General features: G+C 40.6%; 2 protein-coding genes across 2 annotated transcripts; both read left to right on the plus strand.

Annotated features, from left to right (window-relative positions):
- Window positions 1-3127: 3127 nt before the first annotated feature.
- LOC104801617 (AAA-ATPase At1g43910-like) lies at window positions 3128-5895 on the plus strand. Its single transcript, XM_010524934.2, has 3 exons — window positions 3128-3631; window positions 3994-4573; window positions 5117-5895. The coding sequence occupies exons 1-3, from the start codon at window positions 3198-3200 to the stop codon at window positions 5534-5536; spliced, it is 1434 nt and encodes a 477-aa protein (XP_010523236.1). The 5' UTR covers window positions 3128-3197; the 3' UTR covers window positions 5537-5895.
- A 66-nt stretch (window positions 5896-5961) lies between these two features.
- On the plus strand, window positions 5962-7424 carry LOC104801619. Its single transcript, XM_010524935.1, has 2 exons — window positions 5962-6918; window positions 7221-7424. The coding sequence occupies exons 1-2, from the start codon at window positions 5982-5984 to the stop codon at window positions 7226-7228; spliced, it is 945 nt and encodes a 314-aa protein (XP_010523237.1). The 5' UTR covers window positions 5962-5981; the 3' UTR covers window positions 7229-7424.
- The last annotated feature ends 4808 nt before the right edge of the window (window positions 7425-12232 follow it).

Below are 12232 nucleotides of genomic sequence, written 5' to 3' on the forward strand. Positions count from 1 at the left end.
TTTTTTTCCCTCTATTGCGTTTGTAATGTCATTTCGTAAATTTTGGCCATATATATCGATCGTCCCACAAGTGGGTCTTTGATAATAAAATTTTATAAATATAAATTATTCCCTTCTTAATTTAAAGAGCTTCAAACTCAAAAGTGGTGAACATACTTTGTACATTGCAATTCTTCACCTTCTACAATTATGTGTCCATAAAAAAATCTCTAAACTGTTCATTCTACAATATAGGGTGCAGTTTCCCCGGTTTTAGTTATATTTTGGTTCAATTATTTTTTTAAGTTTGGTTTCATTTTATTTTAATTTAATTCGAAATTCCGTTTTATTAAAACAATATTTCTTTAAAAAAAACATATCTATCATATTTATTTTTTATTTGTTCGAACTGAGTTAACAAATTTGATTCGGGAACAAATTTACCTTGTTCATTTTTCATTCGGTAACCAAAGATGAAATGTAGAGCCCTAATATGATTTTATTGATTCGTTAATTCCATCTTATTCGTATCACCGACCATCCCGAATTTGGCGAAATGTGGACCGTTGCTGTTGCGGTCTTTTTATATATCATAACAAAACCCCACCCGCACTTGCCCCTCATTGAAAATCTTTTGCTCTCCTTAGCCAACAAGTCCAATCCATTCCCCTTTTCGTTTTTCCCATCTTCTGAAATTATGTATGTATGTATGTATGTATGTATGTATGTATGTATGTATGTATGTATGTATGTATGTATGTATGTATGCACATCGGATATTGTTTTATAAACCACACAATAACATTGCATCACAAACTGCTTTTTACTTCCTCCGGTTGGTCCAAAATTAATTATAATTACGCATTAAACATGGTTATACAACACTTCCCACCAACCAAAAGTTGTATCTCTAGTAAACACAATGTTACACACATCACATCAGAAATAAATTAGATGTGATCTTTTACCAAATTGGAGAAAAACGATAACAGATTATGGTGTGAAAGGTGTAGAATCATTTACGACATCATATTATAAACGCCCACAAGAGTTGAATATAAGTTTTGATTTTATTGATTATAATTTTTTTTACTAAATATAAACTATATCAATAAAAATACATTTATTTTTAATACAAACCTATAAAACTATCCAAAAAATAGATCTACACGTAGATAAAAACAAAAAGCTATCATTATAACAGAAACATAATTTTTTTTTGAATAACCAAATAAAATATCCTGAACCATAATCTATATTAATCTCGGAATTGAAGATCAACATATGATTTGGAATATACGTCATTTCTCTAAATTTAAGATTTGAATTTAGAACTGCGTAAATATTGATAAACAAACGAAATCAGTAGGTTTTCAAAAAAATCGATCAGTTAAAAGTTGTTTAACACTATTTTGATTCTTGGTGAATTTAAGCATATAACACTACATTTTTATTATCAATTCATTTACCTTTACCAAAAAAAATAATGTTCAGTCTACAATTACGTGAATTAGATATTATGTGTCTATAAAAAAAAAAAAACTCTAAACTGTTCAGTCTACAACATAGGGTGAAGTATTCCGGGTTTTAGTTATATTTTGGTTGCATCTTGTTTGAATTTAGTTAGAATTCAGTTTTATTAGGACAACATTTATTTTAAAAAAATATTATTATGTTTTTTCTTTGTTATTTTTATATTTGTTCGAATTACTTAACAAATTTGATTCGGGAACAAATTTACCCTTTCTGTTTTTCATTCGGTTCAATTTTCTTTACAATAAACCAAAAATGAAATGTACAACGCTAATATGATTTTGATTAATTCGTTAATTCCATCTTATTCATATAACCACCGACCATCCCGAATTCGGCGAAATGTGGGCCGTTGCTTGTTGCGGTCTTTTTATACATCATAACAAGCCGGGGCCCCACTTGCCCCTCTTCGAAAATCTTCCGCTCTCCTCAGCCAACAAGGTCCCAATTCATTCCCCGTTTCGTTTTTCCATCTTCTGAAATTAGACATGCCAAAATATTATCTTCACCCGCAATCTCCAACGTGTACGTACATATATACGTATGTATGCAGAGCCGTAAAAAGACACATGCAAGTGGAGCAAGAGCAGAGGGGACTCACAATTCGATGGGGTCCACATTTTAAATTTTAAAAAATGATTTTTAAAATACTAATTTGTAATTATATTTATTAATATATATGATAAATAATTAAAATTATGTTTGACATAAAATTTCGTAATGATCATCGTTAATAATTACAATTTTTGGGTTATGTTTATGACGTTTTAAATTAAATTTTCAATTAATATAATTAACAAATTATTTAATATTTTTATAAAAAAAATTTACAGAGTCTCTAAATCGTTTGGGACGCTCTGTCTGTCTGGATGAAGTTTCGTTGCACATCGGACAATGTTTTATAAACCACACAATCACATTGCATCATATAAACTGCTTTTTTTTATATAATATAAACTGCTTTTTTAATTCCTCCGTTGGTCCAAAATTAATTATAATTACGCATTAAACATAGTTATACAACACACACATATCAAATCAGAAATAAATTCGACATGATATTTACCAAAATGGAGAAAAACGATGACTAATTATGGTGTGAAAGGCGCAAAATCATTTCGGACATAAAATTATAAACCCCCACACAAGAGTTGATTACAAGTTTTAATTTTGTTGATTATACTTTTTTTTACTAAATATAAATAAATATATTAATAAAAAAAATTAATTTTTAATCAATAATGTTTTAAAAAAATCAATCCGTCAAAAGTTGTTTAACACTATTTTGATTCTTGGTGAATTTAAGTTTTAATTTTGTTGATTATCATCGCGTCCCCGAAAGGTTGCGATTGAGTTCCTACTGTTAAAAAAATATAATAATTATACAAACATACATAATATATAACAAAAGTAGACTCGTGCAGTCTCTCTTTAATATATGACTCACGTACTCTTGTCCTTTTCTGCTTGACCTAAATGACGTGTTCTTCCACCACCACCGTCTCATTTTCATCCACGCGGGCAGTTTCCTCGCACTTTCCCTCCCGAGAGTGAAATTTTCTCGCTTTCACCTCGTAATATATATATATATATATTTATGTATATATAGGTTCACCACTAAACTCTTCATCATCGTCTTCCTCTTCCTCTAAACTCAAATCATTTTATTACAGAAAACAAAAAAGATGGCGTCTTTATACAACCAAGTTCCTTCGGTATCTGCGATCTTCTCTCTGTACACGTCTTTCTCCGCCATCACGATGCTTCTCCGAACGATCTTGAACGAGATCGTACCCAAGAGAATCAGAGAATACATCGCGATGAAGCTCGTGGATGTCTTCTCCTCGTACTTCCAGTCGAATTTCACCTTCGTGATCGAGCAGAGGTGGGAGTTCGTCGAGAACCAGACGTTCCGTGCGGCGGAAGTTTACTTGCCGACACGTCTCGCCGGACTTTCCACCGGAAAACTTATGGTAGGTTCGAGCAATCTCAAGAATCCGGCGGCTTCTCCGAAGCTCGGAATACCCGTCGACACCAAGATCGTGGACGAGTACGAAGGGATTCGAGTGGCATGGACTCTGCATTCCGTGGAGACCAAGAAATACCTGCCCGAGAAAAGGTACGTCCTCAAAAGTTGAAACCTGAATGTTTGGATTTTGACTTTTGAGGTTTGAGATTGAGAACTCGTTTGGTTGGATGGAAACTATGAGAAAATGACCAGAAAATGAAAGTCGGTCGGAGGATACAGGGTTATTTCTTCACATGTTTACTATCGATAAACTTGTTTGGATGGATGGAAAATGAGAGAAAACGACAGAGATCAAAAACCCTCTTTTCCTTTCCAATGTTCATCTTTTTAAGATCCAATAAATGATCGTTTGAGTTTTTCGTACTTGAGAAACTTGTTTGGTTGGATGGAAAATGTGAGAAAATGACAGAAAACGAAGGAGAGCAACTGATGTGTTCTTGGAATGATGACAGGTACTTTCATCTGACGTGTAAGAAAGAGCACCGCGACAAGATCATGAACGAGTACTTGCCTCACTTGGCGAAACTAGCAAGGGACATCATGAACAAACGAGAGAATCTCAAGATCTACACTTACAACCAAGACCGGTCCAAATGGGAAGGCGCCGTTTTCGAACATCACACGACCTTCGACACTCTCGCCATTGAAACCCACTTCAAGAACCTCCTCTTGGAAGATCTCGATGCGTTTTCCCGCGGAAAAGACTTCTTCAAGAGCGTCGGTCGCTCGTGGAAACGGGGTTATCTCCTCCACGGGCCTCCAGGGACGGGAAAATCTTCCCTTGTAGCCGCCATTGCTAATCATATGAAGTATCATATCTATGATCTGCAGATTCAGAGCGTTAGGGACGATGCTGAGCTGAGAGAGATCCTCACATCGACCAAGAACAGGTCTATTCTGCTCATTGAGGACATTGATTGTAGCGCCGACGTTTCACGCAAGCGGGAAAGCATGAATTCGGAGGAGAAAGCTGGTGAGGGTGACGGAGAAGATCGCCGGAGGAAGCGCAAGAAGAAGTATTTTGACGTTGGGGTAAGCGATTCCTGTCTTCCGTGTTTGGTTTAGCGGTTCTGGTTCTTGTCCCTTTCAGTCCCATATTGTGGTTTAAAACTGAAAGTCTCTTTAACAATTGGGTATTTGATATTTTGGAAATCCGTCTCCGAACTTGAATCTTTCGGAGTCCATCATAGAATTTGGATACCTGAATTTCGAATATCATCAGGATATCCGAACGTTAGGATACATGTGGAGAAGGTTTCGAGTCAAAATTGGGCATCGATCTCATATCTGAGATTGTGGGGTGCACGATCTCGAACCTGTACCTCTCGGATATTGGGGTCCGAAGCCCCTCGTTGGATCAGTGGCAATCGAGTACCCGAACTTCGGGTATTTTCAGAATACTCCAAATGCTCAGATACAAGACTATGGATCTTGTTTACTGGTTTGATCGATTGTGAAGACCGAAAACGAACTGTAGAACTAAACCGGAATTCTATTGATAAACCGGGAAGCAAAACCAGAAAGACGCACGTATGTTTTCTCTGTGATCTTAACCTTTTGGTGATCCTTTGACAGGTTACACTGTCCGGTCTGCTAAACTTCGTGGACGGGTTATGGTCGAGCTGTGGGGAAGAACGTATCATAATCTTCACGACGAACCACAAAGACAAACTCGATCCAGCACTGTTACGACCTGGAAGAATGGACGTTCACATTCTCATGGACTATTGCACTCCGTTCGTGTTCAGGAAACTCGCGGCTCTGTACCTCAAAACAGACGGCCACGAACTGTTCGAACCCATCGAGAAGCTTCTTGTCGACGTGAATGCAACTCCCGCCGAGGTGACGCAACAGCTAATGGGCAGTAAGAAACCGGAGATCGCTCTGAGAAATCTCGTGGAGTTTCTTGAAGAGAAGAAGATGAAGAAGGAAGATGGTAATAACAGAGAAGAAGGAGGAGGAGAGATTGAAGTTGCCGAGAACGGACAAGGGTAGAAGCATTATTGCATTATGTGAAAGCTTATTTAAGCTTTGTTGGGTGGTTCTTGTATTTGGTTTTTAGGGTTTTTGTTTTTATATTTTCTGTGGGACGACATGGGTTTCTGATATGATATCCGAGGATGCAGAATGTCAGCCGAGAACCTGTCCGCACTTGCCTTAATCATCTAGCTCTTCAATAAGGAAAACTACAACAACCAACATCAAGAAGGAAAGATATCAGCTCTTCAATATTCTGTAAATATGCTGATTGATCTCTTACCAAAGTCATTGCTTATATAGACGTTAGAACTCTCCTACATATATGTATGCTCTGTTCGATATTAATAATATACAAGCAGAAAATTCTTTCTTCAATTCTGAAAACGTTTATGGTATCAGAGCATTGTAGTTCCAGAACCCTCTTTCTGTTTCTTCCCAGATCTTGGTCTTCCTCTCGACAATGGAAACTCAAACTAAGATCATTCCTGTTGTTCTCCATGGCGAGAACTACTTTTACTGGTCCAAGGCCGCCAAAGCTGTCCTTCGAAGCAAAGGTCTGTGGAACCACATCACCCAATCTGATTGGATTCCCCAGACACCTGCCCTGCCTACAAACCCTGAAACACCAGCAATGGACAATACTGCTGAAAGAAACAAATGGGGGCAAGACGATCAGTTAGCCCTCACAATCCTTCAGAGCTCCCTGGATGAACACCTTCTCAAGTCGTTCATCTCCCCAGAAAAGGCAAAAGACCTCTGGGATGCTCTCCAAAAGGTGTACGGTAATCTGTCTAACCTCTGCCGTGTTTTCGAAATTAAGAAAAAGATGTCTAACCTGCAGCAGAATGGAAAATCTTTCAATCTGATTCATGGGGAGTTTGCTGCTCTTTGGAATGAATTGGATGATCTCCAGCCTCCATCTAATGATATTGTTGGATTTAAGCAACGTCTAGAAGAAGACAAGATCTTCTCCATCTTGCTCACTCTTGACAGCAGCTATAACGACATGATTTATCATGTCTTGCGCCAAGATAAGCTCCCCTCATATGATGATGTCTGTATGCTCATGAAACGTGAGGAAGGTGGTCACCATCTGTTCGGTGGCCCAAGTGAGATTGCTCACTATCGACAAAACCACCATCTGTTTATTCAATCACCTCTGCCTCCTTCCCCATCTTTTCCAAGAGAAAAGAAACAATATTACTGTGATCACTGCAAACGTTCGGGTCACTCGAAGGAAAGATGTTGGTTGCTCAATCCACATCTCAATCCGACAAAATTCAAAGACCACGCTGTTGTTCGAGGCAAAGCAAATACAACTGATTCAGTCACTCTCACTCCTTCTGACATGACTGAACTCAAGCACCTTCTCCTTGCTTTAAAAGATAAGGAGACCGGTAATTTGTCCTCTAACTCTACACCTCTTGTCAATACGTTAATCATAGACTCTGGTGCAACAAGTCACATGATTAGTAACACCAATCTGCTATAGAAAATTAAACGTATACATGGTCTTGTCTCTGTTGCAAATGGCTCACATGTTCCCATACAAGGAAAAGGAAAACTCCACCTGTTTAATACTGAAGTAGATGCATTCTTAGTATCTGATTTTCAGACCAATCTACTCTCTATCTCTAAACTTACCTCTGATTTTCCAAACTGCTCTGTTACTTTCAGTGCTGATGATGTGATCTTTCAGGATATTGACACTGGCCTTATTCTCGGCAAGGGTTTCAAGCGGGATAATCTCTACTTTTTTGCTGATCACTCTGCTTCTGCTTCTGTTTTTTCAAGTGTTGAAACTGTTATTTCTTCTCTTTGGCATCATCGTTTGGGACATTGCCATTCGAAGGTGTTACGTTTGTTGTTTCCGAACAATCAGTTTGATAATAAAACCTGTGAACCCTGCATTTGAGGGAAACATTGTCACAGCGTTTTCCCGATCTCAACAACTACTTATGCTTCATGCTTTGATCTGGTTCATTCGGATGTCTGGACATCCCCTTGTGTTTCTCATGATAATTTTAAATACTTTGTCACCTTCATTGACGAGAAATCAAAGTATACATGGATATATTTTTTGATTTCCAAAGCTGATGTTCTGAATGTTTTCAAACAATTTCATGCATTTGTTACTAACCACTTCAATGCAAGGATCAAAACTTTACGGACGGACAACGGCGGTGAATATATGAGCAAAGCCTTTCAAGCCTACACAACAGCAAATGGGATAGTGCATCAAACCTCCTGCCCTTACACGCCTCAGCAGAATGGTGTTGCGGAAAGAAAAAACCGGCATTTACTTGAAGTCGCAAGAACACTGTTATTCTCAATGCATGTTCCGAAAACTTACTGGAGTGATGCAGTCTCTGTTGCCTGCTACACTATCAACCGTCTTCCAACAAAAATCCTTGGTGATGTCTCTCCATATGAGGTACTTAATCAGCGACAACCCGACATCTCTCATATGCGTATCTTTGGCTGTGTTTGTTACCCTCTTATACCAGGTGAACAAAGAAGCAAACTCGATCCAAAGGGTGTAAAGTGCATTTTCATTGGCTATCCTCCTAACCAAAAGGGTTACAAATGCTTTCATCCACCAACACGTCGCCTATACACCTCACGAGATGTTCGTTTCCTGGAAACTGATTCTTACTTCAAGTCTGCCGAAATTTCTGATTTCGACGAAATTACTGCCCCTGTTCCAAACTACAACCACACTGTTCTGCGCCTGTTATCTGATGCTTACCGTTCAACAAGCAGCACCAATACATCTCTCTCTCCATCTCCACCTACACCACCCGTCGAGTCTGAGGTAAATTCTTCTCTCGATCCGATTTCTGCTCCCTCTTCCTCTGCAGATATACCTGATACACACTGTTGGGTTCCCTTCGGGTTCCTAGCATGCGATCTCATCGATCTAGGGTTTGGTTTCTAGGTTTCATGCAGCGGAAGGAAAGATCTAAACCTAGCCAAACGTCACACAAAACCAATTGTGCAATAACCCGAACAATCGTGTATATCGTCGTGGGATTCGAATACTTACCTCGTTCTTTCAGGATCTGGAAGTATCAATCGATCCAGGGCCTGTTTTAATCACCAAGAGTTGAAAGCACAACTCCTCTACACGTATCCACACCGGCGGGATGAATTCCAACGCTTTGGAACGTATCTGCTAGGATTTGTGAAGAGAAAACCGATGTCCTTGACTTGGAATCGATATTCCAATCTCTATAACTCAAAATCAAGCTTCTCTAAGCTCTCATTAGAATCTAGGACGTCTGAGGTTCTTACTCTAGGGTTTGTGGCGGCTCACCAATTAATTAGGATTGCCCAAAACCCTTAAAACACGAAAACCGAAAACTGCCCGTAAGTCGGACCGTCCGTTCCAGGCCTGGAACGGACGTTCTGATTCTACGCAGAACGGACGGTCCGTTTTATAACGTAGAACGGACGTTCTTGACGCCTGGACCATCCGTTCCAGACCTGGAACGGACGGTCTGGCATTTGCGGAACGGTTCGTCCGTTCCTCAGCGGAACGAACGTTCCGGAACGGCTGGACCGTCCGGTCCAGGTCTGGACCGGACGGTCTGGCCATCTGGAACTCTTCCAGATCGCTCCGTCGCTCTTTTCTCGCGTTGTTCTCTTCACGTGTGATCCATCCCTAATGGTGTGTGACCCTGTAGGCCCACTCGAAGTGGCAGTGGCTTCGGAAACATTTCCCGAACCACAAGTCATGGTTAGCCTCTAGCAAGACGCCATGACCACCCACCTAGAATAGAGTTAGAGGTGATCTAACAAAGCCAGCAATAGTTCAAGTTCTGATCCTTTGTCTCACGATGTCATATGTTGAACAAGGGCATGGTATGAGCCACCCTTCAAGTTCAACCGCTTACTCGTCTAGGCAAACCGACTGATAAAATAGATCTACATTCATCTATAGCGTGGCCACGCATTTTCACAGTCCGATTTCCACGAGGGGCCCAGCGACATCTCTCCTGCGTAGGAGGTGACAAGTCCCGTATTGCATGTCTACTATCTGCATATGATTCGTGAACGTATCTGAGCAACGCCGTTATGATCATCCGGTTAAAGACGACGTTTGACGCAGTTAAGACACGTCACTCCTCATATCAGATACTCTAGACATCTCAGGTCTGAGGATCCAAGAACGAACCGCTGTATGAGATTCAAGTCATGACTCATGTCCATGTGACAATCTCATGCGGGTCATCCAGTAACTCGTTCCAAACGAGAACCCATGATTGTGATTTGCATCTAATGCATATGATCATAATCATCTATCACACATCATGCTGGTCTTAATTCATCATTGTTCCCACAATGATAACTGACCAGGAAATTTAGAATCATCTGCAATGATTCAAGGATATTTACCATAATATAACAAACATGCTAATCATATAACGGGAAAAGTAATGCATTCATAAACCAATGAATCAATACATAGTCAAAATGTCATATCACGGATCATCCTAGAGCATCACAACCAACAATCTCCCACTATGCTCTATGATCTATCCTACAAGCATCTAATCCCCATACCCACAACATGACCATCATGCTTTGACGAAGGGAGAGGCTTCGTCAACGGGTCGGCAATATTATCATCTGTCGACACTCTGCTTATCTTCACGTCTCCTCTGTCGATGATTTCCCTAATCAAGTGAAATCGCCTAAGTATGTGTTTGGATCTCTGGTGTGACCGGGGTTCCTTTGCCTGTGCGATCGCACCATTGTTGTCACAATACAAGTCAATGGGATCTGCAACGCTAGGAATGACCCCCAGGTCTCCCACAAATTTCCTGATCCAAACAGCTTCTTTAGCTGCATCCGATGCTGCTATGTACTCGGCTTCTGTAGTCGAATCTGCAACGGTTGGTTGTTTGGAACTCTTCCAACTAATAGCCCCACCGTTTAGACAGAAAACGTAACCTGACTGCGATCTGAAGTCATCTCTGTCGGTTTGGAAACTAGCATCGGTATAACCCTTTATAGCGAGCTCGTCTTCCAATCCGCCATACACCAAGAACAAATCCTTAGTCCTTCTCAAGTACTTAAGGATGTTCTTGACCGCAATCCAGTGAGCCTCACCTGGTGTAGACTGATATCTACTAGTCATACTCAATGCATATGATACATCCGGACGAGTACATAACATGGCGTACATGATGGATCCAATTGCCGAGGCATATGGAATCCTACTCATGCGCTCTTGCTCATCCTGTGTCCTTGGACACTGAGTCTTGCTAAGAGCCACATCATGTCCCATTGGCAAGGCACCCCTCTTGGAGTCTTGCATCTTGAACCGATTCAAGACCTTGTCAATGTATGTACTCTGACTTAGACCAAGAAGCCTTCTCGATCTATCTCTATAGATCTTGATTCCTAGAATATAGGCGGCTTCTCCTAAGTCCTTCATCGAAAAGACCGATCCTAGCCAGGATTTTACTCCTTGCAAGGTAGGAATGTCATTTCCGATGAGCAATATATCATCCACATAAAGTACAAGGAAGACCACTGCGCTCCCACTGACCTTCTTGTAAACACATGGCTCATCTTCGTTTTGCAGGAAGCCAAACGTTTTGACTGCCTCGTCAAATCGAAGATTCCAGCTCCTCGAAGCCTGCTTCAGTCCATAAATGGATCTCTGAAGCTTACACACCTTCCTCGGACTCTTAGGATCGACAAAACCCTCGGGCTGTGTCATGTACACATCCTCGAGCAAATTCCCGTTAAGGAATGCGGTCTTGACGTCCATATGCCATATCTCATAGTCATAATACGCAACTATAGCCAGCACAATCCGTATGGATTTAAGCATCACAACTGGTGAAAAGGTTTCATCATAGTCTATACCATGAATCTGCCGAAACCCTTTCGCGACGAGTCGTGCCTTATAGGTATGCACGATGCCATCCATGTCGGTTTTCTTCTTGAAAACCCACTTACATCCAATGGTCTTAATACCATCGAATGAATCGACCAAAGTCCACACTTTGTTGTCATACATGGATTGCATCTCAGACTCCATGGCCATAGGGTTTTTTATCTCCAAATAACTCTTACTTTTATTGTAATATTTGATTGATGTTTTTTTATTTTTCACACCTCATTTTGGGTTAACGGAGACGATAACCGTTGTCTTGTTTGATAAATTCTAATGCAATACCCGGTTGCACGTGTTGCGCCATTTTTTCCAACGGATCTCGTTCCACCGATGTTCGTTTGTTCGGCATGGGTTTGTTCTGTTGTTGTTTGTTCTAGGCGGAAATGGTACGAGAACCAAACCGTTGAGAAAAAAACCGGAGAACTCAGATTTTGCGGCTATATTTAAAATAGAAAAGAACGACGAAAGGCCGTGAACGGACTAGCGGGTGAAAAGAGATGAAACGTAGTGAACGCAAGAGTCGACCAGTGCGATCATACCAGCACTAATGCACCGGATCCCATCAGAACTCCGCAATGAAGCGTGCTTGGGCGAGAGTAGTACTAGGATGGATGACCTCCTGGGAAGTCCTCGTGTTCCACCCTTTCTTGTCATCCATCCTAGTACTACTCTCGCCCAAGCACGCTTCACTACGGAGTTCTGATTGGATCCGGTGCATTAGTGATGGTATGATCGCACTCGTCGACTCTTGCGTTCACTACGTTTCATCTATTTTCACCCGCTAGTCAGTTCACGGCCTT

This window comes from Tarenaya hassleriana, unplaced genomic scaffold, assembly GCF_000463585.1.
Source record: "Tarenaya hassleriana unplaced genomic scaffold, ASM46358v1 Cleome71, whole genome shotgun sequence".
NCBI lineage: Eukaryota > Viridiplantae > Streptophyta > Magnoliopsida > Brassicales > Cleomaceae > Tarenaya > Tarenaya hassleriana.

Bases quoted from the DNA above. Each gene is read 5' to 3' on its own strand.
- LOC104801617 (XM_010524934.2), top strand. From the start codon at position 3,198: ATGGCGTCTTTATACAACCAAGTTCCTTCGGTATCTGCGATCTTCTCT. The intron at 3,632-3,993 runs GTACGTCCTCAA...GAATGATGACAG, and splicing joins AAATACCTGCCCGAGAAAAG to GTACTTTCATCTGACGTGTA. The intron at 4,574-5,116 runs GTAAGCGATTCC...ATCCTTTGACAG, and splicing joins AGAAGTATTTTGACGTTGGG to GTTACACTGTCCGGTCTGCT.
- LOC104801619 (XM_010524935.1), top strand. From the start codon at position 5,982: ATGGAAACTCAAACTAAGATCATTCCTGTTGTTCTCCATGGCGAGAAC.